Source organism: Brachyistius frenatus, unplaced genomic scaffold (genome assembly GCF_029030835.1).
Source record: "Brachyistius frenatus isolate BFR_SWC_R1_liver_20210118 unplaced genomic scaffold, ASM2903083v1 Contig_31, whole genome shotgun sequence".
Classification (NCBI taxonomy): domain Eukaryota; kingdom Metazoa; phylum Chordata; class Actinopteri; family Embiotocidae; genus Brachyistius; species Brachyistius frenatus.
In genome coordinates, this window is record NW_027210630.1 from 4050001 (window position 1) to 4077592 (window position 27592).

Genomic DNA, 27592 nt, shown 5'->3' on the forward strand with positions numbered 1-27592 from the left:
GGCAGGCTCGTCTCGCCCCTTGACGATGTTGTCGCCTTTTCCCGAATTTCACCCCTCAGACTAGATACTCGACGCTGGATAACCCCGAGTCGCTGAGGAAGGGCGCTGATGACTTTCTGACGCAGGCGGCCATGACGGACGCGGGGCTGCTGTTTTCACCCTCTCAGATCGCTCTCACGGCGATCCTGAACAGCGCCTCCAGAGCCGGCCTCAGCATGGAGAGGTGGGTCGCGTCGTCAAAGTAAAACACGCAAGGGTGGTCCGTTTTAAAACGTGGGGTTTGAATATGAAAATCTCCTTCACTTTGCTGAAGCAGCAGCAAGCATTGGGATTTTTTTTACTTTTTTTTTTTTTTTCAATATATACATCCATTGGAGAAATAGTTTTTTTCTCTTTTTTTTTTTATTTTTTATTGTCTGCCATGTTCAGCTACCTGACTGAATGCCTGGGATTGAAAGAGGACAAAGAGACTCTGTCCAAGCTGTACGACTCGATGAGACGTGAGTAAACCGCACTTTCAGTTTTACACCACCAGATAGTACTGTTGAGCTGCTTAAGCAAATCTTGTGGCGTTTCATCGGTTTTTCACAGGGATGAAAACCCTCCTGAAGAAGTACGAGCTCCCCAAACCGGACGAGGTGAACGTTTACAAGCAGAGGCTGGAGAGGATTCACGCTGAATTTGCCACTTCGAGCAAGTAAGGGGACGAAGTTGCCTAATTTCCTATAATCACGGTGCGAGATGTACTTTCGCACTTCCACTTATGAAATGTCGGAATGAATTACTTAATGATGGAGCTGAAAAAAATCTCTCAAGAACTCTTGATGATCGCAATCGCTCCTTCATCTTCTCCTCATATTAGGATGCAGTCAGAGCGGTGTCGTTTTCCGGTTTTGTTTAAGTGACAACACTAATTTGACTATTCCCAACTTGTCCTTGTTGCACATTGGGACTAATTAGGGCCGCAAGAAACTATCGCTACGCTCGGGTGTCCCGATATTAGGTTTTGTGATCCTTTTATCGGTTTTCAAAAACACCGTATTGATTTTTTTTATTGAATTGCTTAGATGTAAATGTTCGTGACGAGGCAGTGGTTCCTCTTGTGTTGCGTTCAGACACCCGACCTTTAGATGGCAGTGTTGTAATCCCCCCCCTGCCCTCCCCCCCACACACACACACACACCCAAGTGAGCCACTCCAGGTATCCATTCTCATATGTAGTAACAGTTTTATTGTAGCCAGGTTGTCGTATCTAAGATGCAAAAGGTTCAAGGTTCAGTATCAGGTAGAAAAATAAAAAGGAACACAACATCATCATCATCATCATCATCATCAAGGGAGTACAACAGCGTGCCACGTCGCCACCTACATCAGCCACACCGCGTAAGCACGGCTGCTTACGGGGTTTGGCCGACGAGGAGGGCGTTTAGGCTCATCCGTTTGTCGCACGTCTGTCTCCGGTCGTCTGTGAACACTTGGTGAGGTCCGTGGTATCTTAAGTGCAACTACAGTAAACAGTTTGGTAAACGTTTCGAGCTATGACAGGCACAGATTCAGATTTCGCAGCTGCTTGAATCGCGAGGGGGGAGGAGGGGGGGGGCACTCGAGGCCGACCCCGCACGACTTTGACAAATCTGTGCATGGCATGACTTCCCGGGGGTGTGTGTGTGTGTGTGTGGGGGGGGGGGGGGGGATCTATATGAAAACAGTCGGTGCAGAGGTGTACCAAAACACCGGCCGTGATCGGGCGGGCGGGGGGGGGGGCAGCGAGAGAGACTGCAACGTACGAAAGCTTTCATTTACATCCGAAGGCATAGAGGGAGTTCAGGTGGTGGTTGTTAAGAGCAGCATATATGTAGGCCCACACGCTGTAGCGGGACCCATTCAGGGTTTAACACATGCACAGGACAGGTTACGGGTATCTCCTACAAAACTCTTTTATCTTTCAGCTCTATCGTACACAAACACGGTTTATTTCTATTCAAGCCTAAGTAGTATATAATGCCAACAAACAAAGCAGCGTATAAAACGTAAGAAGTGGTTCCCGTGCTGCGTGAAAGTTTCTACACAAAGACAGCAGCGGGAGCCGTCAACGGTTTTGGAGGAAGAGCTCGTCGTAAAATCGGGCGACGTGGGTGAGAGCACGGCGAGTAGAAAGGGAGTTAAGGCTTGTGTCTTCTCGGAAAGAGGTGCTATGTTTAAATTCCCTGATGACGGCAAAAAAAACGCTACGTCAATGCTTTGGATTGCCTCCCCTCTTAACACCATCGCAAGTTCAGCTGTCCAAAGAAAGGAGTGGCCGATCAGGGCGCGCCCCGTCCGGCTCCGGCTCCGTGTCCGTCACCGACCATAAAACGCTCTCGACGTCTGAGGGAGCGGCAGGTAACGTCGGGGGTAAAAGAAGTTAAGACATTTCTGCAGTTCACCGCGTCTTCGTAGAAATCCATCGGTTCAAGGTCCGACGCGACAAGCTTTCAACACGCTGTCGGAAGCTTTTTTTTTTTTTTTTTTTTTTTTTTTTGGAAAAGGGCTTTGGAAGGACAGTTTTCAGTTATGCAGCAAGTGGTTTCCCGTGGAGAGCAGCCGTGTTGCGTTTGTACTGCCAGGAATCGAGGCCACATGCTTTTTAATAAGTACAAACTCACTTCAGTCTTCAGTTGTGCACCTCACGGGACGAGGCCTCACTTTGGGCTGGCTGTGTGGTCTGACTAGCACACTTTCGGGAGGAAATCCGCAACACTCACATTACCTGGATGGCAGCAGCCAGTGACATGATGGTGCACTCTGTCCTGCAAGATAAAGTGGACATGTTTGTAAAAGGCTGACGAATAACTCACCCCCCCCACCAGCATTTGAACACACTTCCCGTGTGTTCAAATGCTTCTGACGGGAGGACTTTCAGTCTCGGTTGGTGTGAACTAGTCTAGATGAAGTTGAATGAGGAGACGCGGGAGACTAAAACTACCAATGAGGATCATGGAGGTGTGGTGGACGCTAGATGTCACGCCCCGCCTAAATGAGTGTTGACGATGGGCTTCGGGGGGGGGATTTAGTTGCATCGACACTGAAGATACAACAAGAGTTCACCAACAGTCACGGCTTGCAAAGACAACTCGTGAGTCACGTTGGTATCGTAAAACTCATTTCGCACTTTACACAGCTGCTTGTAAAAGTGTTTCTGTGTCGCAGCAAACGGAAGAGAGGATACGAAGAAGATGGTCACGTGGCAAAAGAACCACGTTTGATAGAAGAGGTGAGACCATACTCTCAAATCACTTCAGCGGTATTTTTTTTTTTTTTTTTGTAGATTTCTTCCTAAATCAAACTTTTTTTTTTTTTTTTTCCAGGAATGGACTGATGAAGACCTGATGTGAGCTTGCGGAATCAAACCGTTTGAAGTTATTAAACTACTTAATTCCAGTATTTTACTGTCGGTGGATGTGACAGGAATGACGAGCATTTATAGAAAACGCAAAGGTGTGTTTCAGTTTGCAAGTGCACGCAACATATTTACTTTTCTACATGGTAAAGCTGTCTGTCTTTGGTTTCCTTTTGTTCTGCAGTAAATAATAAAACTATTTTTCGACACGTTTGGTAAAACATTCCCTGTAATTAACAAAGCTACACGAGACTATGTGCATACTTTTTCCTCCACCTTTTGTCAGGGGACAATGAACCACTCCATAATCTACTTTATAAAAACAGTTTAATAAGTGCATGCATGTCTGATACAGTCTGTACTATTCCAAAAAAAAAAAAAAAAAAATTACTGCTGTAAACACTTATTTTACTTGGTTTCTCTGATTATGTGTTTTGTCTGGCATTGAGAAGTTAAAAAAAAAAAAAAAAAAAAAAAAAAGCCATAATCAAAACCGAAAAAGCTGATAAATTGGAGAAAAAAATTTCAGCTCATCTCACTTATATACTCATGATTCCAGCAAGAGAATTTATTCATATAAAATAACCATACTTTTCTGAAAGACTTTGCTCCAATCTAGAAAACAAAGAAAGAACAAAAAAAAGAACAGACAGAAATGCTTTTCAGCGCTTTGCAGATATTGTCACAACCTTAAAATAAATCAGTCACTAATTACAGTATAAAAAGCATTATCGCTCATAATCCAGTTACCAGTAAAGGGGACTGAGAGAACTAGCTTCTTCATGTCAATTTCCTCATATCGAGCAGGACTTTGGCAACCTGTGCTATCAAAACACAAAGCGGGTACAAAGAAACCACTTTTGAAATCTTAATATTTGGCCCTCGTGATGAAGGGAATGAAATGTACCCAAGGCAAAATCATGAACACAGTTTATGAGGGGAAAAAAAAATTGTTTTCTTGTGCATACAGCCGTCAGTCACTGGTGCAGGTTGTTTTTTTTTTTTTTTTTTTTTTTGTCTTTCTGTTTTAAAGTACTGCGTCGCTTTGTTGTACTCAGCTGCTGTTGTTGCATAGCTCTCTTGTGGTGAACAAGACAAGATGGTGGGTGGGTGGGATGGGCGGGACTATCGGAGGAAGACACGATGGAGGGTGGTGGATGGGTTGCCATGGTGATGAGGGCAGAGCATGCTACGTTCTCCTCTGGGCTGCACTCCGGCGGAGGAGACTCGGCGCGATGGATGGGGAGTTGGGAGGAGAGGAGGAGTGCAGTACTACCTGTTGCTGTTGGACATGGCGTACTGAGTCTGCTTCTGCTGGAGGAGCTCCGTGATGGCCAGCAGCTTTTTCAACACGTGCTGCAGAACGGAAACGGGAGTTAAATACGTCTCCTTGAGACAGGACAGCGTGATTTACCGTGCGTGTGCCCCCCCCGCCCCCCATCCCCACCCCCCGTGACGTCGCCGGTGTCTGACCTGCTGTGCCCCCCTCTCGTTGCTCAGCGTCCGGAGCTCGTCTGAGTGTGTGGCACAGACCTCGTGCAGCGCGGCCAGGTCCCGGGACAAGTCTGTCCTAAAGTGCTCTGTGGCTTCAGGCAGGTCAGGGACATTCTACAAAGACAGCGGAGGGGAGAAAAATAAAAAAGAGAGCCAGTAGTTAGTCAGGGTTCGCACTAAAGCTGCAGCTATTATTATTTTTAGTTCAGCGTTTTTACACCTATAGTTCATTTCATCAAAACAAAAACCAATAAGCCAAGCCACTCTGCTTATTGGTCGGGTGTGATTGGGGGCGGGAGCAAGAAAGTAAACGCAAGGACCCGAGTTCAGCACTAGTGCATATTCCTGTGAGAACAGCACTGCTAAGCAATTTAATATGGAGCGATGGCAAGAGTTGGTATTTGCTCATAATGATCTCGGCGATGTACCAGCAGAACATCTTGGAAATACAATGGTGCGTCACACTCTGCAAAGATGTGCTGCCTTCAGGTGACTCGGCAGAACAAGGAGGCTGATGTTGAGCGTGTTTGCAAACTCTTAGACTGAGACCACCTCATCTCAGGGGTCTCGGCGAGGTTGTTTTGGGCGATTACAGTGTTCACACCAAGAGTGAAAACAGACCAGTCTGATTTAACCGGACTGAAAAGCACAGGTGTGAAAACAACCTTAATCTCTCATAATCAGAAGATTATCTTCTTGATGAATCATTATGTCGACAAAATGTAGGAAAACACTGACAAAACATCAATAATATTTTCCCCTGAGGCCAGTGTGACATTTAAATTGCTTTCTTTATCGGCCCAGCAGTCTGAAGCCAAAGATAGTGACTTTACTTTCTAAAACGAGAAAAGCCTTCCAAGAGGCAGAAGCCGGAGAATATTCTGTATTTTTTTTTCCTTTCAAAATGATCAAACTCCTCAATTACCAAAATAGTTGTAATTCATTTTTTGTCGATCAACTAATTTTCAGCCGACGATAATTCAATCAAAAACAGATGTCACTCACCCCTAACTCGTCCAGAAACATGATCATCCTGTGTTTGTTGTTTTTGATGAAAGGGTTTACGCCCTCCATGTAGGGTTCCTGTTCAACAATAGAGAGACAGCTGCCAAATACCAGCAACACTCAAAAAGTACTTTGCTATAAAAACAACACTTGAACTGAGGACTACGGTTTCAGGGAGAGAGAGAGAGAGAGGGGGGAGGGGGGGGGATACCTTTGCACCAAACTCAACCAGGTTGGCCAGATTCTGGACTGACTTGGCCACCAGTGTGAGGGTCCTGCCTGCTGTTGACGATGGGGGGTCTGCAAAGAGAAATGATGCAAAACACACATTTTAACAAGTCCAACGGCAAGCAGGAAGATTTTGTGCGCGCTTTTTAACAGACGCTCACCAGCAATGATGTTGAACATTCTGGGGTTGAGGATAGCCGGGCAGATCAGTCTTAGAAAGACAAAGCCACTAGAGGAAGAATGATAAGGTTCAGTTGGACAGCAGAAGAAGAAGAAACATGCTGGAATTTTAAAAAAACAACAACAACAACACCCTGATCGTATTTTTAAAAGTGTCCAGAGAACAGTTCTGCCGCGCATTATTTACTGGTGTTTATTTACCTTACAACTCTCGTCCGCATCGTGGTGTTGGTGGGCCACTTCTGTTGCACAGACTTCTGCAGACAGCCATAGATGAACCTCAGTGTCCTGCGTGGGTTGTCACAGAGACACTTGATGGATTATTTGGGCCTCTTGGGACGTTTAGATTTGCATTTCTGTTTGAAGTGCTGGTGAAAGTGATTTACAGACAGAACCGGACAACAAGTCTGTGTGTAGGTGCCGTATGCGAGCTTACGGTGGCAGGATCTCAGCAGCCATGAAGATCTTCTCCACCAGCTCAGACAGGATGTTAAGGAGGTGAGCCAGGTTTAGGTTCACATCCTCATTCTTTTCCAGTTTGGAAGGGTTCAACTTAAAACAGAGAAATACGGAGGGACGAAGGAAAACAAGTCAAACAAATGAAGATGAATTGGACTCGAATTAATCCCGAATGTTTGTGAATAATGGGATAAACATTTCATCTTATTCTACAGTGACAGCAAATAATAAACGATGACGCTGTTACTGCAAGAATCGCATGCAATTTTGATAAATATTGTGTATTGGGTGGATATGGATCAGCCAATGTCAGATGATTTTTGTTGTATTTAAACTTATTAAATTGAAGACTGTGGGTACTTTGTCATGTGCATGAACTCGAAAATAACGGCACGTTTTGAAATAGTCGTTGGACATAAAGGCAAAGAAGCGTTGAGATCTCAGTCATGTGGGGGCGGTGCCACGTTTTCCTGTTTTGTCTTTGGGTTTGTAAGGCGTCACTGTGGGACACGACTGATTTTTCTGTAGGTCGCTACCTCGCAGGACTGTTTGCTCTCCATGATCTTGAGGATGGTGTCTTTGAGAGCGTGGTGGACGAAGGGTGTGGCTGTGGCCTTCATGTACTGCTCCATCAGTGTGCTGGCCAGCGTGGTCGCCCTGAACAATGTTGTGGCCTCATCTGGTGAGAGGTTATCAAATTGTATGGGCACGTCATCAAATATATTTCTGAGCAGAACTAACTCGGCAAACAAAACCAAAACAGGAAGCTGAACCCGGCAAAACAGCACAGACTTAGTTATTACTAAGCGGTAAGGTTATCAGTTATAACATGCATTTTGCATTGTTTCGCGTTTTACATTCCTTTTAAGATGAATCCATTAAGTCAATACCGCTTCCTGTTTATTATTTGCGGCACGAGTTTTATCCATAATCACCCCCGTGATTCTTACCCTCCACGTTGATCTCTCTGTCGTTGAGCGTCCTGAGCAGCGGGGCTTCAGCCTTCTCATGTCTGAATATCCGCAGCAGGAGGCTTGCCAGCAAGGTGCGGTCCTGACCACACACGTGGGCCAAAGCATAGATGACGTGGAACTCTTTCTGCAAGATCATCTGCACGGGACACACAACCGTGACACAACCCCGAGTGAGTCAACGACAGAGCAGACAGTTAATAGACGTCGCAATTAAAACCACTTTTCAGCGGCTCAGACCTCCTTGAATTCGCTGTACTCCTCTTCGGGCATGATCTTCTCCATGGAGTAGCGAGCGCGGACACGTAAGGAGCCCGGCTCGATGCCCTTCAGAGGAACGTGGGAGCTGAGAGGGAACCACTCATCAATCATCTGGCCCTTTTGCAGACGGTTTAGCTGGCAGCGCATGAACACTGAGAGGGAGAGAGAGGAAGGTGTCACGGAAGGACAGAAAGACATGATGAGATGTGAACCAAAACGAAAGAAGTACAGTAAATAGTTGAGAATTTGTGATGGACTTACAGATGTCACTCTCTTTGCTTTTTTTTGTTTTGTTGCTCAGGCTGATTTCAAATCTGTTAATTTCACTGGACAAGTCACTGAAACAACAGAGACATATATTGTATTACTCTCCAAAACAAAAGAACAGGAAACGTTATTAATTCTAAGCAATGATAGGTTTCTGGGAAGCCAGGAGGATAACGTATAGAGGGAGGAAGAACAGCAGGAGAAACCAAAGGAAAATACACAAAGCATGGCAGACTTACTCAAAGATGAACTCCTCGGTGAAGACAGGGTTCTGCCCCTCCCTTGGGTGCGTCTTCGCCACCTGGACGCTGTTCAGGTAGATGTTACAGTAGGGGTTGGTGAAATACTTCACCGGCAGTTTGTGGGCCTCCTCCACATAAAGCACCAAGCTGCTCACCTGAGAGAAAATTGAGGATTTAGCACAAACATGCACGCACTGTCGGGATGTGATAATTATTCAGCATATTCCTGATGTAGTGCCTCTCCACTCCTGTGGAGAGTCTGATAGCTCCTGCTATTTTTGTAACAAAAAAAAACACAACAAAAAAACAAAAACCCATCTGCCTATTCCCAAAGGAAATAAAACACATACAGCTCTGTACAGATATTAGAAGATGTAAATTGAAAACAAGCCTGATAAAGAAAAAAACAAAGCCCGTGTGACCGACTGCACGTCTAAAAGTAAAGAGAATGTGGGGCAGCCAGGCGTGAAGACTTCAAAGGCATCTGAAACTTGAGGCCCTTTCAAACAATTGAAGGGCTTCACTTTGAGAATCATTCGTCAATCGCTCACAATTATGCTCAACGTATTCGGAATTTTTTATTTTTTTATTTTTTTTACAATGACTCGGTAATGTTGGCGTTACTCCTGAGTGATGAACGACCCCATGCTGGCTGATGGTACACGTACCTGCCTAAGCCTCTTGTTGGAGGTGGGCTGAGTGGTTTTCCTTAAGTTACTACAGAAGGTTTGAAGGCATTTCATCCAATCCTGCAAACACAGAACATGATCAGAACATTGAACAGAAACACTTGTCGTCGGCACGCTCTCTGTAAGAACTTGCAAGACTGTCAGCTGTTCCCACCGTGCGCACTTCATCCCCGGACAGAATAAAACGACTGGCTCTTTGTCACATACGTGGGTCCTGACTACTGAACTACCTCGTGGGCCCCAGCATCCGGGAGCTGGAAACATATTTGCACCCAGCCCTTACATAAGGCAAATTAAGACAAATATAAAAAAAACAACCATACTGCTTGTAACCTTTCCAAAGCATTGTGTTGTGAAGCATAACGAGCACACAAAATGATGCTTTTATCATTTGGGAAATAATCATAATCACCATTTATAGATGTCAAAATATTTTTTTCCCATTTTGATTGATATTTTTCAGTGTAGATTCATACATTTTACATTTATAATGTCTACGTCCGCCCACTGCTGCTTTGTGTATGAGCACGGTTAGACAGATTAGGCTTCTCCAGCATTTATGTCTCAGGTTTTCCAAATGAAGCAATTCTGATTTGGACAAAGTAAAGACTTTCAGTGCATCCATCAGCTCTGAAGAGTTATTGAATCTCGCTCCAGTTATGACCAAAGTAGGTCAATTCCGGAGTTTGCCCATCAGTGTGCCTTTGTGATGTCTTCTGGCTTCTCAAGGTGGAAATTTGGCCTCTGAAACTACTTGTGTGTTTGCAGGAGCAGGGTCGAGGCAGCTGCGGTAACTATATGAGATTTCCTCTTCTATTCTGACAGCTAATTGAATATATTTTGCCCTTTGCCCCATTTAAAAGTCCTTTTTCATTTTCATGCTTCAGCTCTGTTATTGAATGACCTGATTCATGGATGGCCAAAAATAATGTCTTTTTATCAGGAACTTCAGGTTCATTTTTATCTACAGAGATGTCATCAATATCAAAGGAAATGCTGCTCTGAACTAAACCTGTAATCCAACTGCAGCGCCATTATGTTACTGTAACAACAAGCCAGAGTCAGAGTCCCCTCCATCATTGAGTCAGGGTTTTGACATTGTAACAGCAAGACAACACTGCCACCATGAGGACGAACTGGAAGCTACAACATTGCCTTCTATAATTTTGATCCAGCATACCTATTATTGTTGAAAAACGTTCAAATTATTACATACTTTAAATCACTAGCAACCCTATACACTTACATATGAGTGAATCAGGAAGTAAAATAGTTGTTTAGGCCTCAGGGTATGGAGTTAAAGGTTAATGCAAATACCAGGAGCAGTTCACAGTGTTGCAAGCGTTCCTTTTTGACATGCAGTTCAATTTTGGGGGGTTTTGGACTCAAGAGTCTAGACAAAACACATGTGCATGTGTTCCTACTTTGTTCAATGAAACTGTTAAATTGACAGAGAAGGGCTGCGTCTCCTTTTACCTGTGCCTGCTCTGGAGCTTCTCCCGCAAAGTAGAATATGTACTGCTCCTCACTAAAGTGCTGGACAACAATCTGGAAACAGTTTGGCCTGAAAAAGTAACAGAGAAAAGAACATTTTAAATGACTTTGTACATTAAATACCTTTTCTTCTATTGGATGTCCAGGCAACTGCTGTCACTCAGCATTTACTAAATTAGATCAATAACTATATCTTAATGTCTCACCTGCCAAACAGACTGTCATGCACACCATACACAGAGCACACACTTAGGTCGATCAGCCCTTTGGGTTTGGTGGCTCTCTTCTCGCTTTCAAAGTAGATGAGCTGAGCATCATTCCCCTCCAGGATAAAGTAAAGGTTCTTCCAGCGTTTGCCTTTGCCTGAAGGCGAGAAGAACCAGATCAAAGTTTAGATCCTGACTGATATGACCACAAGTTAAGACTGAGATACTATTATTCATGATATTTCAACAGGTTACTGTAAGTCTTTAAAAGGACAGGACAGATGGTACATGTACCTTTGTTGAACAGGAGGTAGCCTTTCTTGACAATGTTTTTGTAGAAAGCGTCTTTTGTTTTCCGTCTGATAGTGTTATAAATTTCTCTCCCGTCCACTGTGTCAGGAAGAACTTGTTCCTGGTGCTACAGTAAATACAAAAACAAATCAAATCATCACATAATCACAAAGGCAAGGTCATTCCAATCATTTAAAAGGCCAGCTTGCATTGAGTTTCTCTTTTAAACTACATCTGTTGCACCACAGAAATTCTAGACAGTCTGGGAAACCAACAAGAATATTTCTATTACGATATATTTTCTTTAACATTTACATGTACTGTTCAATTGCATTTGAATTCTCCTTTTCTTTTTTGTCCAAGCTGGTAAGTGCTGACGTAAAAATTCAGATACTTTGAATGACAGTAAGGGAGTTAGCGATGTCTGCCTTTTAGCCTTAAACTGTTTACATTGTTAATTGCCATCCCATTAAATCAAAAATATACATTTGCACATGCTCAGTTAGGCTGATAAACTGTGCCTACCTGCACTGAAACTGGTTCTTTCAGGTTGTAGCCCTCAACAATCTGTTCTTTCTTGTAATGGTCGATGATGTCATCAACACTGCCAGAGAGAAAAGAGAGCAAACAGGATGCAGCACATCACTAACTGCAGGTGAAAATGCATGTCATTTTTCTTCATATTATTCTGTTGGTAGCACCAGTTAAAGGCAGGCCCGTTTGCAGACATACCTGTTGTAGTACCTCCCCCCCATCATGTACTGATTGTTGGGGGTGGGAGAGATCTTAAACCTTTGGATGTTTTCATTGGTGCGAAAAAAGAGGGAGTAGTCCCCAGGGGTGTTGTCTGATGGCCGGACTAGAAAACTGCACACCTGGCCAACTAAGAAAGAATCAGAGTGAGCGAGAAAGAGGCAGGTTTTGATAAATGAACATTGATGATCACAATGTATTTCTGACTAAAATAATTCCCGATGATGCCTCCTGTGATTAATAACTTTGGTCTAATGAAAGGCAAAGAGAAATGGTACCTGTCATCAGAAGGTTGTAGGCCTCTTGTTTGGTGATCTTTCCATGATACCAGCTGCAGGAGATCCAATAAGAACAACAGAAGGAAAAGGGGCAGACAATTTAATCAATCAGCTACACGCAGGTGTTCGGTGGCCACTGCAACAGCAGCATCTCTAAATACTAAAATCTTTCAAAATCTGTTGGGGCCATTCATCAGAGTGAAATGACAAGCCACTGTTTGCTAAATTAATTACTCCCATAAGCAAATGTTATCAAATAAAAAGGAGCTTGAATGTGACGTAATGTAATTTGTATCCGTCATACTTGAAGATTAGCCAAAACTGAAGGACATGATAAGTAGGGAGAAAAGAATGACTCGCGCTGTAAACAATGTGCTGTCACCGTATTCTGCCCGTTAAAGCAACTATAAAAACATCATTTAGTTGTCGGGGACAAAGAAAACTAGGACGCGTGTGTGGCTGCAAACAGTGAAAGCTGAACTAACAAGGTGAATATTATCGCTGTAATGAAGAGTTGAGTGATAAATCACTGCATCCGAACATTGTAGCTGATGAGATGGATTTTTATGCGAGTGAACTGCTTTCGACATTGATCAGATATTGGACACCCTGACAAGCAGACTTACGCTTTTCCCTCATGTGGATCCTCCTCCCGGCCCTGAAAAATATCAGAAAACGGAAATCTGTCAAAGACACCAATGACTGCAGTTGTTGTGATGTATATGAGCTGTTATGCTGTATATTCATATGCTGCTGCCACTTTTATTATAATATCTATATATATATATATATATATATATATATATATATATATATATACCTCTCACTGTTTAAAAAAAAAAAAAAAAAAAAAATCCACACTACACTGAGTTTACTTGCACAGATGCCCCTACCAATTTTGTCTTTATTCCATAGAATTGACTTTGATAGTTTGATAAAAAGTTTTCTAAAACGATGGAAATAGCCTCCACATGTTGTGTTGTACTTACCACCTCCTCCACCAGATCCTCCACGATGAGCCCTTGCTCCTCTGTGCGAACGTTCGTCACCCACATCCAGCCATCTTCCAGTTCATTGTGAACAATAAACATGTCCCCTTTCAGGAAGCTGAAGATACATGAAGTCAAAATTATATCATGAAGAAACGATAATTTAACACAACGATTTAAAAAACAAACAAACAAAAAAACATGGTTATAACACCATCTCCCTCTTTAAACATTGTTGCTCTGTCCACTGTCATCTTAACCATAATAGAAGTGAGTAAATAGAAATTCAGTGCTTGTTTAGAGTAAATCATAATACCACAGCATTACCAGCAGGTGTCTCCTCTGACTCATAACATTTAGAGGTAAATGTTGCATGTCTATCTGTGCAGTTAGGCCCGTGGCTCGCTGGCAGGCTCAGCCCTGAGGTTGACTTCAGACACATGTTTATCAGATTTAGGAAATCAGGGATAGCTGGATAAGTGTGCCTGCTGCAGCTTAATGAGAGGGGAAAGACTGTTTTTCAATAACAAGTCAGATGATGTGTTTTCCAGGCTGCTGTGACATGCCACAAAAATCAAACTGGGCCTCTTTGTGTGAGCCATATAGGGAAATACTGTATTTTGTAAGCCCAGAACATTATCAGTGCTCATCTGTGTCCGTAGGATCATGGGTCATGTTTAGGAGAGTGCTTTTAGGAAAGAGACTGGCTGGATATGAGTATGTTATATTCACAAGTGTATGACACGAAAAGATTAGTTTTACACAGATGCTTACCTGATCTCATCAGTATCTGGCACTTTGGTGTATGGAAGTATGGCCCTGACTCTCCTCCTGTCTTCTACAGGCTGAGGAAACAAAGCACGCGGAGAACAAAAACATCATTGACCTTCCAGAAATATATTCGTGTTAAATCCCCTAATTATTTTTTACAAAATCAAGTATTCTACTACAACTCCCACAGGGAGGTATCACACTCGGCTGAAAAACATAATTAGCATTAGCCTGGGCTTTGCCTTAAACAGTTCTGAATACTGCCTGGGGGCAAAAGAAAAAAGGAAAAGGATGTGAAACTACTCCCTTGTTTGAGAGCCAGTAGGTGAAAAAAGGAATTAAAAAGGTGTGCATTTTCACTCATCTTTGAACCCGCACACATTTTATCAGATCAAAGAACTTCTACAGGACATTACAGGAGATTAAGGTTCATTATGCATAATTTACCCGTGATTGTCACATCTTGCATGCTTACTGTATATAAAACGGTCTGAAGTTTTAATTGATCTCTGGGGAAAGGTCTTTTCTATTCAGGGTTCACACACCTTTCGAAGAGTAAAATGTAGGCACTTTTCCAGCACTTTCAAGGTAACCACATTCTAAATTCACAATCAATTCACGCGAACACAACAAAAAAAAAAAGTAAAATGCTTCTTATATTTTGTTTGGTCTTCAAAACTAAACAGAAGGAGACTCTTAAATATTGCACAACTTTATATCAAATATGACACCCAAGACTTCCTCCTAATATTTAGACAAGGAGCATTTCGCAATACTTACTCTGAAAACAAGTGAGATGAGGGGATAAAAAGAACATACCATGTAACATTATGTCACACAATTAATGTAAACAGTTCAGAATCATGTCAAATTTGAGAGGACTGTGGCAAAATGTCCCAAATGCTGGAAATTACCAGAGTATTTTTTTTTTTGGTATCTATTATATACTCCCTGCAAGCATGAAGTCAGTCTCACCTCTGGAGGGGCTACCGGCGAGAGCAGTTTCTCTCCTTTGAGTAGGCAAGACACATAGCTGTAGTATCCAATCAGGTCTGATAGAGAAGAGAAGCGACGCCCACCAATGTAATAGTCCCCACACATGGCGATTATCCTGTTGAGAGGAAACACAGCAATGATTAACAGCAGCTCAGATATCTACAAGTACAGGCTAATCAATGCGTAGTGCAGGCAATAGAATAATTTTAACTTCCATTCACTTGACAGTAAAATATTTAAGTGGGATGCAAATGAAACGTAGCCGACATGACAAAATGAAACTAAATATCTATCTAAGGAGGATGTTAGACAGTGAGACGTTCACACTGCACGCCTCGAAGCTCCATTCTGACTTTTAAGTCCAATTCAATCTTTTGTGTTGATGGTTCACTTTGAGATCCGTAAGTGACAGGTGTCTGGCTCCAGTGGAGGCTATAGACCGCAACACATGCACATATGTAACTGAAATGTCAACTGCATGTGTAGAATAGCAATGTTTTCGTCATTTGTGCGACAGTAAAATCACAAACGTGTGACGTGCTGACACTGAACCATGACAATGAGAATCTGTGCGAAGAGAAGTGAGGCTTCAAAACAAAACGCACATTCCACACCGCGGTTGCGTAGCCAGAGGTTGGATGCGAATCCGACGTTTGTTCACACTTCCGTGAGTAGTAGTGTGGCATGACAAGCCACGGCAAACTGTGTCTTCAACGCTAAACATTCAACAATTCTGAGCATTGGCCTCTGAGGTTGCCTTTCTGCTGCGGTCTGTGGCTTTCTACCCTTTTGGTGAAGGGGTTCCCCGACTTTATGTTCTACTTGAGGGTGGCGTGCTGCCTGCTTATTGTAGGATGCTAAATGAAGAGAGAGGAAACAGCTCATGTTGCACCAACTTTTCTAATTATTCCACCCACAAAGCTCTCTCAGCTGTAGGCTGTTAGCAATACCACGCTATACAAGCCAGAGAATTGGTTATGGTAAACATCAAGGAGACCTTGATGACGTTGACTTTTTGTATAAAACCCTCGTCTAGAATCATTTTGGTTTAATTTATGTGCGACAGGGCCATCTGAATGTTTCTATGCAAGAATGTACTTCTCTCCAAGGGTTTATGCCGGCTCTTGCTGAAGATTCGAACTGGGCCTGTAACTGAGATGAAGTTATTTCTGCTTGTTGCATTTTTGCACGCTCTCGTACCTGAAGTGGTTGACCACATTGGTCATGCTGAGGAAAGACAGGACGAAGGAACCGGGCCGGCGGTCACTCTCCCTGATGAGGTAGCTGCCAGGAGTCCGGGCCTGGCGCAGACGCTCCTCAGCAATGGTTCGGTCTAGCTTGCCATGGTACCACCTGAGAGGAAACACGGGGAGGAAACAGTTGAAATGTGTGTTAGGCCGCTGCGTACGTGACATAGACAAACGGCATCGAAATGTATGGCAATGAAATGGAGACCCAAAACTGTTGACGAGTCGAGCTGTATATCGGCGTGAATAAAAGGTGCTGTATTATGAAAGCAGAAACTCAATTAGCAGAGAAGTACATATTTCTGTTGAACAGTAAACATCATAAATTCAGCTGCATGAATCATTTCACTGTAGTTCGGGGTAAAATAGCTAAAAACAACAGCAACAATACACACAGTCATCAGTTTAATTGATGCCACACGTTCGACTGATTTTTTTTTTTTTTTTTTTTTTACTTTAACTCAAGAGTTTAGTAGTTTCTTTAAGTTTTGCATTGATTCTAAAAACTTGTTTCGGAACTAAATAAACAAGTCCATGATCAATGAAAAAAATAATGACAGACTAATGGATTACAAGAACAATATTAGACATGAATTGTAATGATTTTTAGTGTCAATAGGTCATCCTCAAAACAAATATAAAAGGGAAGGCATTTCAAAAACTGCTAAAAAAAAAAAAAATAAAAAAAAAATAAAAAGCCAAATCTTTTCTTTTTGAGTCTCCCACCACTCCATTTAAGTCTTGCTTTCTGAATTAAACAAGACCTGAAAACAACACTGGTTACAATTTCAGCAGGTGAGGCTGAACTTGGCAGGATCTTGCCAGCTGGGGTAAAAAAAAAGAAGAAAGAAAAATAATAAGAAAATGAACATGCTTTTCCAAATTTAGGCCACTGGGGCGTCTCAGAATCATCAACATCAGCAACAACAGTAAAAACATCAAGTGGTGAGTGGATGAATGAGGTGCTGCAGGAGCTCCGTTCACCGGAGACCCATCTGGTTTATGGGGAGTACAGGTCTCTACTTGTAAAGTAAACGTGATGAAGTCGCGCAATGAGCCAGAGAGGACTTGCTCAAGAGGAGAGGGAGCGTCCAAGAGAGGACTTTTTTTTTTTTTTTTTTGGGGGGGGGGGGGATTTTGGTGATAAGAGAATTGAAGAGAGGCAATTAAGACCATTTGGAGGCTATGGCCAAGCAGCCTTTAAGTGGCTGAGGAAGCAGGGGGAATAATACTGAAGGGAATCTAACAGTGAAGAGGGAAATACAGATGACTGCACAAAAAAATACGGGCAGAAAGCAGAACTCTGCACACCGTCCAAAAGACTGTCCGGTTTCAACTACTAATGTCATAATGTACATCTTATTTAAGTAGTTTATCACCCCACCAACACACACCTTTATGCCCTCTTATGGAATGACATTGAAGATTCAAAACACTTCCTGAAATGAATGTTGAACTGGATCAAGAAAGACTTGGAACCAAATGACCTGAATCTCAATATCATCAAAAACACAACTTGACATAAAACCTATGCAAGGGTGAGCTATGGTTGCTTTAAGCCGGTCTTAGCAGCCAAAGTCGGACCTGCATCTGCAAGGCAGGCAGGGCACAACACTGCATAGGTTATAATTAATAAGTTCTATTGATCGACTCCAAAACCCACTTCTGATATACTAAAACCAAATCAAGACATTTAATCCAGGTTGGCTCATACTCATGAGGCATCCCGGTAAACATCAATAATTGTGAGTTATAGCCCGACTCTACAAAGATGGTGCCCAAGTATACTGTTCTGACCATAAACATACAACTTATTTAGCTCAAATTATGAAGATTTACAGAGGGGACGGCATGCTAATGCAGCAAATGCTGATTAAAACTGATTAACAACCTGAGGCTGTGCATCATGCTGACAGGCAGCCTGCTGCTAATGTTGCTGGAGGGGAGTGCACACATGTCCAAGAACTGCATCAGCTAACCTTTTCTGGGCTCTTAAGGGTTGCAGTCAAAAGTAAACACATGCTGCTTACAAGAAAAGAAAAGAACGACAAATTGTCTCACGAAGTGAAACATCTATTGTATGTGTTAACATCACAGTTTAAAGTGCAAGAACTTCACATATTTTAAGGATATTGGAAGTAACCTTTGTTATTAAACGTCATAACAAAAAGGCTGAATATGCCTGAGCGTCTAACGAGTAGGCAGTTAGAGACCTGATTACCAATAACAAATATACCAATAGCATCAAAATCCAGGAACGCTAGTTCACTGAATTGGTGGTTTTAGCATCAACTCCTAGAAATATTATCCACAAATGTTACTTCCTTTAGCTGTGGAATTTCACTTTTTTGGCTGAAGTATCAATAGATTTATGTTACCTTTGATGTATATTTTAACAAATAAATAAATCAGTACAGTACACCACAGGAATGGAGACTTGCTAACATCTTCACACTGTTGAATTTGTTCCAAATGTGGATGGAAAAAGAAGAATTGCTGACCAAATTTGACCTCAACTACAGTGTGGTTATTCATTGGTTTCTGAATCCAATATAAACCAGTCAAGTGTACATTTGAATCCAGTAGTGATTATCAGCATCCAGTACAACCATTCAACTGTGCTTTGCTATATTCTCGGTTTAGGTTGCTGTTCATTGCACTTGATTTACTTCAAAACTACACACCAGAGCAACCTCAACCACGTGGCGTTCTTATTGCCTTGAGGTCATCTGCATTATGTATGTCGCCTTGTTGACTTGATTTACTGTACATCCTACAGAGACACCGCTAACATCTGATGCCTGGACCCAATTTCATTGTAAATTCTAAGAAACTTCTTTGATATCATGTAAAAAAAAAAATGTGACCGCTTTGCACTGTGCATCACATTCATCTATACATTTATCCAAAGCAACTTATTTGATTCAAGTTTCCTGTAACTTTGTGTGAGTAACAGTTTCCTATTTTCACATTTCACTATCTACGATGACATGAGATGTGAATGGGTGAACCAGAAAAGAAAGCTGTTAAGATAAACAGACTATGAACCTAAGCATGAGAGTGGCGATAGGATGCAGTGCTAGTATAAATAGAGAGGAACGCCCTGTCATGTCAGTACATGAACAGCGAGCAGCACGGTGACGTCTTGACTCTCTCCACAGTGAACACAATTCAGGATAAGGCATTTGTGTTCCAACAAAAAGACTGATGCAAATAGTATATAAAAAAAAAAATACAGGTTTGTACAACTCACAGGCATGAGAAATGACTTTGCTTCCTTAACAATCAAGGTCAAAACTACACATTGATGGCACCATCACACCAAAAAGTGTTTTAAGCTGCTGTGAAGTGGGTGAGCAGGAGGTGTCAGCCACGGTATCAATGTCCGCTATTTGAAACATGCTCTCAGGAGCGGACACCCATTTAGTCACTTTATCATGATACAAGAGGCCAAGGCAATCCTTTCAGCTGCTACTGTGAGCAAGTTAAGTTCATGCGAGTAAGGTATATGGTTAGTTCCGTTAACTGTGTCACGCTGTCAAGAACAATATAACTGTGCGCTGCTGAGATCGAACATGCCCGAGCCTAGTGAGTTGGGCAAGATGACAAAACACAGGGCTGAAGGCCTTCAAAATATTACCTCACAAGAGCTCCATCTGGACGGGAGTGACATAGTGTTTGCATTATGTCTGTAGTGTCGACCCACAGTTTATAGCTTTTGGTTCAGAAATAACAACCTGCATCACAATGAAGCCAGAAGAAGCGCGCAGAGCAAACAATACGTTTTTTTTTTTTTTTCTTCTTCCAACTGGAATGAGAAGTATTAAGGATAGAGAAACAGCGCAAAGAACCGAATATCAGACTTCTACTGAAAAGTAGAGAGCTCCTCCCACAAAACAATAATATTCTTTATTTAGATACATGAATACTTGTATAATTATAGTTTACTTTGAATTGTAATTATGCCATTTCATTTTAAATGTCAAATAGAACATAAACAGCCTTATTGGTGTAATAACTGCCTTTACTGCAGAAAGCAAATGTATGACAGCATATCACACATGAATTGTATGTCTTTTTTTTTTTTTTAATTAGATGGGCAGCAGCTTTTCCATACAGGCAGACAGCAATGTAATGTGGCAACATAAACAAACTACAGGCTAAATAGCCAATGATGCTTGCATTGTTTGCTAATTAATGTGCACTCAACTAATGATTGGGGTATTTCAAGAAAGAGAGAGGCATCCCAGCATAACAATGCCGTGTGGAGGAATCAGACAATGACAAACAAAATGGCTTAAAAAAAATGTAAATGACATCAGCAGATTGATGAGTAAATTGAATACAAATCTGTCTGTATCCTTAGGGAACATAAAGGATTATTTAAATTTGATGTTGAAAAGTGTGTCATCCGAAAGGTGGACTTAAAATAACCCAGCCATGACATGCTACTGTTTGAAAAGAGACTAAGTCTTCAGGAAAATTTGGAGCTTCAAAAGAGGTCAGTGCATACTCTACCGACCAAAATCATTCAAGCAAAACTATTTTTCAGAAGCAAAGAAAGTCTGGGTATATTGGGGAGGACGTAATCATTTAGAATGCCTCAGTTAGTGGATTGTTGATACACTTTGCCTTTTATCCATTCTTTAACATACTATCATATGGTGATTTTAGGATTAAGTAATAATGGTAATTTCAGGCAAGCAAAGATTCTGTGATAAATATGTTTTGACTGTTACCGCACGCCAGACAAAATTCTCAACCAACAGGATGGACACAGACTGCTGTGACTTGACTGAGTTAGACATCATTTCTCTGTCATTCTGTCCATCTCTCATTAAGCTCTTATGCGAGTGCTTTCTCTCTACCTTATGTCTCTTTTCTTCATCATCTTTTGTCTAGATGGATCCATCTGTGCTGAAACATCTCCACAGACATACTGTCAGCCCTCATCAGTTTCAAAAAGTAATGAAATATTGCATTACTGTACATTAGCAATGCGCCCCAGAGGAGCTACAGACTTTCTACATGGGTCACTGAGTAACACGTCTTTTCCACATACAAATTTAACGCCCAGTAAACAGCTCAGTAACCTTTTGAAATAAAGCCAATGTAAAATCGCAGCACATGGTTACAGGTTACACATTTATACACTTATTCAAAAAAGATCTGCAGTAAAATCCATGTAACATTCAGACTGAATAGTCAGAACCGGGTGACAGCCCTCAGATAGAAGAACATCTTTATGTATTAAATAAATAAACTGCGCACACACACACGACAAATGATTTCCTTTAGTGCTTGAGCGCAATTAATTCCAATTCCAATCACGATCTTAACTTTTGCAATTACACAACAAATTACTGCAATTTAAAAAAAAAGAAAAAAGTGCCACACGCAGATGTGACCCCGACAACGAATTCTCTGTTTGTGTGCAGTCTCCTCATAATGAAGAGATAACCAGTCAGTCAGTCATGGTCACATGACTATTCGGCGACGAGAACATTTGGAAATGCATCTCAACAGGGCAGCCAACGCTGAATTGGTGGCCAAAAGAAAAAAAAAAAATGGATTCTGCAGCATTTTCTTAAATAGGCAACATATTTTTTTGGGCAGACCAGTGTCAAGGGACCCTGCAGTTCTCAAACTCCTGGTAGGAAAGCTCGGCGCACAAAACCTTCAGGTGGTTTCATCCAACTTTTAGCGGATACTCCGGTGGGGGAAGCAGGCTTCAACATTGCTTTCCGTGCCAGCCGCAGAATGTGTACGAGGTGAAAGATGCATCACTTTGTCACACAGCTGTGCAATCAGAGTGGGCCGAGTGTTTCTGTAGTTCCAACGACTCCCAGCGAGGAAGCAAAGAAACCAGTAAAACAACTAACTGATCAAGTCACTTCACATCCAGCTGTCAGAATCTCCTTTTTACACGTTTGGTAATATCATATCCAAAAATTGAGGAACTCACATTTTAGTTCTGACTTGGCAATATTTGCAGCAAGTTTAATCAACACTTGACATCTCCTGCTATTTGTTATTAATACGCATACTGAGCATCTTTGGCACAAATATTTCATGAGGAAGTTGATGAGGTTTAAAATGAATGTACCCGATACGTGCGAGTTGAAAAAGAAATACTTCAAAATTACCAGTTTGCATTTTCATTGATAACCAAGAAAGCCTACTCATGAGTCTATATGTCCATTATACACTACTGCAACGTTTTCCACAATAATCACAATATGACTTTTAGACCGAATGGCGTGCCTCATTTTTTTCCCCCCTTTTAACAAACGATATCTTGAAACTACATTTTGCTTCCCAAAACAAAACGTCATTGTGAAGCAAGAGCTGTCAGATGTTTTCTTTCATCCCATTGTTGAGAAGGGAAAGTAAGAGTTGCAGGGTGATTGGACGCTCCACTTACGCCGAGTTCACCCTCTGCTGCATCTCCCTCCGGTGTCCCGTGGTCTCACAAGGTGCACCCACTCCACCGACGCTGCTCCTGGCCGGGCAAAAACTGTGAGCTCCGACGTGGAAAGCCGAGCGACAGCAGCTCTAAATCCTTACAAGGCATGATGATGCGCCCCTGATGCAGCCCGGACGCAGCCACGTCCCGTAGCCCGGGTCAATGAGCAACATCCATAGAGGAAGGATGAACAGTAGGAGATGCAGACTGACTCGCGTTCATTTAGTTGATGCGCTAATTTGACGACAACGTCACGTCTGGTTCTCTTATCCTTTAGAAGAAATATACAAGTTGATGTTTCTGCTGCTGAGGCAGACTGTAAGTCCTGTTGGTCTTTGCTCCCACTTCCTCCTCCCTTGACTTTCTCTTTCTCCTGCTCTCTCTGCTTTCTCTCATAAAACCACGCATCATGAGCATGCTGCCTATTGGTTTTTCAAGCAGCGGGACAGCAACGGTAGGGAGTGGCATATCTGCACACACACTGATGACTTTATGAATACGCGTTCATGCGCTGCCCGTGCACACTCAAAATCCACAGATATGCATAATGGAAACAAACTAGACAAACCTTGTGAAGATGTGAAGCTTGTTCACCCTGAATATGTCAGACTGGTCTCAACCTCCCACCAAGGATTTTTCAGGATAGGAACAGTGCCGGGGCTTTTAATTTAAACACTGTTTGGGTTTATGCACTAGCCAGCCAGCCAAACACTTCCTACCAAAGTTGTGATCTCTTAGCCATTTAATTATATTTGTGTGTTCATGTTTTCACAATGGATAGAAATACGGTTTCAAGACGAGGGTGACTGATAACAGCTATGAATTGGGATGAGTTAGGGGTGTGCCATATTGCATCGTTCACAATAATATCTGTCAAATCTTTAATATGATAAAAAAAAAAAAAAAAAAAAAAAGGAAATCATGATAGAGGCAAAATTCCAACTTGTTGGCGTAATAAATGTATTCGGTTACACAGCGCAACAGTGTGAAATACAGTATGTGCATAACTTTCACAAAATAACAAGTATGGCTGAAAGCCGCTCCACGATGGAGGAGTTATTACCAAAAAGGGGAGCAACTTCAGTAGTGTGGAAGTGGTTTGCTTACAAAACATCAGACATATAACAGTTCACAGCAATCATTTTTCTGAATATTTGAAAGCAAACTGTTATATTTGTGCTGACAAAACCATAACACTTATTTTGTTGCAACTGTATGTCTTCAAAAAAAAAAAAAACACATTTGTCAATATGTTGTCATGTCTTCAAGAATACTGTTATTGTAAAAATACCCTGATATTATTTAATGGTAGGGTTAATGAATGTTATAGAACAGTCATACATAGACCTCAGTTATTACAAAATCGCCTCATTGCAATGAATGGGGCTCTTTTAATGACTTCATATAGTTGCATCCCCTTCTTCTGCTATGGTTTCGCACATAAGTGAAGAATTAGCACCACCAAAGTAGACTGTTTATTTTGATTATTGGTACATGTCATTGTTAGTAGTTTCTTTGTAAGTTTCAGTAAAAGATTTTTTTTACAAAGCCTAAAAAGAATACACAGATCATTTATATCTATACATTCCAATGTTTAATACCAATAAATTGACTCTTCTTCTTCATATAGTCGTATTAAATTATTACTAGGCTTATATGGTGCACAGTGGTGCAGTGGTTAGCATTGTCGCCTCACAACACAAAGGGTCCGGGTTCGAATCCGGTCCTGGGCCTTTCGGTGCGGAGTTTGCATGTTCTCCCTGTGCTTGCGTGGGTTCTCTCCGGGTGCTCCGGCTTCCTTCCAACAGCCAAAAACATGCACCGCCCCAGCTCCTCCTGCCCACATGCCTAAGTGTCCTTGAGCAAGACATTGAACCCTAAATTGCTCCCGATGGTGTACCATCGGTATGTTGTAAGTCGCTTTGGATAAAAGCGTCAGCTAAATGACATGAAATGTAATAATATTACATTTGTTGCACAACGTGAACAGAAAAACACAATTAAATTATTAATCACAAGTATTTGGATGACAATTAATCGGCAACTATAATTTCATGATTGTGACAGCCCTAGTCATAAGGCACGTGGTGCAAGCCCTGTAACCCTTCAGCACAGGGGAATAGCCAAAGATTAGGTTTAATAGTTAATTATCAGTATCCATTAGTGTTAGTGTTATGCTTGCCTGGTATTTGGTTCTGAAAAACATAATTCAAATGTCCACTTTAGTTTCATTAGTGCAATGAGTAAAATAAAAACATTACACTATTTAACGAACTTACTATAGTAAAAGATTTGATAAGTGATTCAGATCCAATGAGCTGATTCTGATCCAAGTTCAGATTCAGTAAAATGTCACACATTACAAATGATGAACCGCCACCGATGATTACGTCTTTCCAGGAAAGATGATGAAAGCACACTGGGGCAGACCTAAGCCACAAAGATGGAGAGATGAGTAAGGGCCATCTTCTCCTACTCAGCCTGAATGCTGCCCAACTATCATAATTTTAATGCCCAGCCAGACACACAGCGACCGGAGTCGACATCTCGGCTTTCCTGCTGTGAATCAGCCTCCCTGAAATAACATCGTTACATCAGTGATAATAAGCTTCATTTTCATCAACCCAGACAATATTCTTCCTGAGCTTCTGATTTCTACAGGCAGGGGCATAGACTTAAAAGCATTGTCTACCTAAAGAAATAAAGCCATCTTTCAGGTCCAACTGAATAAAGAATAACTCGTAGAAAGACACTATGTATCTCAAAACTAAAATGGGAAAAAATATGCAAACACTAACTTTCAGTGATGTTGTCATTCCTTTAGCACAACTATCAATACATTACAATCACTGTTAAAAGAACCCCTTTTATTATACTTGTGTAGGAAGTCATGACTGCAGTACTACAGCACTTTAGCCGGACCTGGCACTGCAACACTTTCCATTCAAACTCCACAAACTATCATTCAGCAAAGCCAACTAAAGAGAGAAGTCATTCAAATCAGAAATCCTGGGTATTGTCAAACACAACTGAAATGCTTCTGAGGATCCTGTTAAGGCCACAATGAATGGCTCAGAAGTCTTGAAAACAGGATGCAGGAGAGAAAAAGGCAGGGCAGTGTGGGTATTGGAAGGGCATGACAGGACATTGTGTAACACATTGAAAATGCATGAAAACCATTGGCTTTGCCTTATCAATGCACAACACAGATCTTACACTAATAAAAGTGGGAGTGGTATTTCAATCAGTGGGTCTAGTAAACCAGCACTAAGCATGTGCATCCTTTGCCATAATGGTTGGGAGACTGAGGAGGTATTTGTGAGGCAAAGTGCAAACACAGTCTAACACTGCCTGTACTAGTCTATATAGCTTTCCAGCTAGGACCTGTGCAGTCATTTCAAAAATGTTTAACAGGAAATTACAGGCTTAATACCCATTGCTGTGCTGACCATTCATCAAAAGTACATAATGACTGATCCAGGCGCATTAATAAAACAGCGCTTTGTTATAGAAGTGCTGTAACATTTTGGCTACTAGGAACGGCCTCCATCAGGGAATAACCCAATTAAACTATGTGACACGATCATTGTGCCATTTTAGAGTTCCATTGTCTCTGCCACCCTTCACAAAGGGCAATTACTTAGTGTAGGTGCTAAATTAAGAGTACAGTTACAAAGATGTTTCCACACCCAGCTGGTAAATCTGGTAAACTCATTCACACAGCCACTGATCTTCAAATCCAACTTTTCTTTCCCCTTTTTTCCCTTCCTCCTACCACCACCTCATCAGGGAAACCCTTTATGACTTAAAATCCCCACTAATCTTTGTGGAAATTCAAAATCAATGCCTCGTTTCCCAATATGCTGTTTGTTTAAGCTCAGGCACGGGGCCAGAGATTTCAAGGTAGCGGGAACACATGCTGTTGGGCCCACCTGAAATCTTCACACTTGCCTCTCCGTTAAGCTGTCATCCGTGTGAAAGTCTTATCACAGTGCTGCAGCCATTGTACACTGTGTTGTACAGACGTGTGAATGAATGAGACTGCTGTTTGTTCCACTCTTACACAAGCAAACATTTTCACTCTAGCGCCCTCTGAACATCTGCCAAGTTTGGCTTTCACAGTCGCAACAGTTTGACAACTTCCAAGAGTGGAAGTTTTCCATCACTCTTCCAGCATGCACTTCGCAGGCTGTTAACATAACTCAAAGGAATACAAGATCAGTCTTGGACCCTGATTACAGAAGGCATACATAGCTAGCTACACAACCAAAGAGACATGGCATGATGCAAAATAATTCAGGGTAGTTAAGGCAGTCAGCTGTGAGTGTAGAATGGGTTTATTTTTGGCATTTGGTATTATAGGGAAATGGGGGGAAAGAAAAGCCCTTCCCAAAATATCTCGCTTATGCAAGTTTGGTAATACATAGTGGATTGTTAACATAGTGATATTTTGATTTTATGTCAAAAATGTGGCCATGAGTTAGATTTTTTTTCCTCCACACCAATCCTTCAGCTATGTCCCTGATTGTGTTGCGTTTTTCCTGAATCCTCGTGTCACAGAATAGACATAACGTTTAGGACAGCACCTGTGGATACGACAAGTTATACCATATTAGCCTAGTCTATCAGAGCGCATCAGTGACCCATCCTGAAGAAGTGACAAACCCTCACCTTTACTGGTGTCACCGTTAAAGGTAAAGGCAGCCGCTTATAACTTGTCTGTTCTTCTGTGGCATCTAATGCCAGAATAAAGAATGAGTGTAGGCTACTGTATGTGCCCATCTCTTCGGAGAGCCTGTGTCTGGCCTTGCTTATACTGCCAATGGCAGGGCGTCCTCATGATAAGCACATACATGCAGTGTACATAAAGAAACTGACCTCAGTGTGTTTTTAACCAGATGCTTGCTGGTTAAATTAAAATTAAAT

At 41.9% G+C, this 27592-nt stretch overlaps 2 protein-coding genes across 2 annotated transcripts in view; one reads left to right on the top strand and one right to left on the bottom strand.

Moving 5' to 3' along the window:
• Positions 1-3588, top strand: part of ccnh (cyclin H) — a 6706-nt gene extending 3118 nt beyond the window's left edge. Inside the window, exons 6-10 of the mRNA XM_069699919.1 lie at positions 60-223; positions 430-500; positions 592-697; positions 3190-3253; positions 3348-3588. Coding sequence (XP_069556020.1) covers positions 60-223; positions 430-500; positions 592-697; positions 3190-3253; positions 3348-3374 — 432 coding nt within the window. The 3' untranslated portion in view covers positions 3375-3588. The remainder of the gene's footprint in view (positions 1-59; positions 224-429; positions 501-591; positions 698-3189; positions 3254-3347) is intronic.
• The window catches only part of rasa1a (RAS p21 protein activator (GTPase activating protein) 1a), a 31054-nt gene continuing 4678 nt past the window's right edge, over positions 1217-27592 (bottom strand). The window contains exons 2-26 of the mRNA XM_069699879.1: positions 16154-16306; positions 14933-15068; positions 13961-14031; positions 13187-13304; positions 12824-12855; positions 12198-12250; positions 11899-12049; positions 11692-11770; positions 11170-11293; positions 10876-11032; positions 10652-10739; positions 9155-9235; positions 8484-8641; positions 8239-8315; positions 7957-8129; positions 7696-7855; positions 7282-7424; positions 6723-6838; positions 6488-6574; positions 6268-6335; positions 6090-6178; positions 5879-5956; positions 4853-4987; positions 4656-4735; positions 1217-2789 (exon numbers count right to left, since the gene is read on the bottom strand). Of these exons, the coding sequence (XP_069555980.1) occupies positions 2741-2789; positions 4656-4735; positions 4853-4987; positions 5879-5956; positions 6090-6178; positions 6268-6335; positions 6488-6574; positions 6723-6838; positions 7282-7424; positions 7696-7855; positions 7957-8129; positions 8239-8315; positions 8484-8641; positions 9155-9235; positions 10652-10739; positions 10876-11032; positions 11170-11293; positions 11692-11770; positions 11899-12049; positions 12198-12250; positions 12824-12855; positions 13187-13304; positions 13961-14031; positions 14933-15068; positions 16154-16306 (2656 nt within the window). The 3' untranslated portion in view covers positions 1217-2740. The remainder of the gene's footprint in view (positions 2790-4655; positions 4736-4852; positions 4988-5878; positions 5957-6089; positions 6179-6267; positions 6336-6487; positions 6575-6722; positions 6839-7281; positions 7425-7695; positions 7856-7956; positions 8130-8238; positions 8316-8483; positions 8642-9154; positions 9236-10651; positions 10740-10875; positions 11033-11169; positions 11294-11691; positions 11771-11898; positions 12050-12197; positions 12251-12823; positions 12856-13186; positions 13305-13960; positions 14032-14932; positions 15069-16153; positions 16307-27592) is intronic.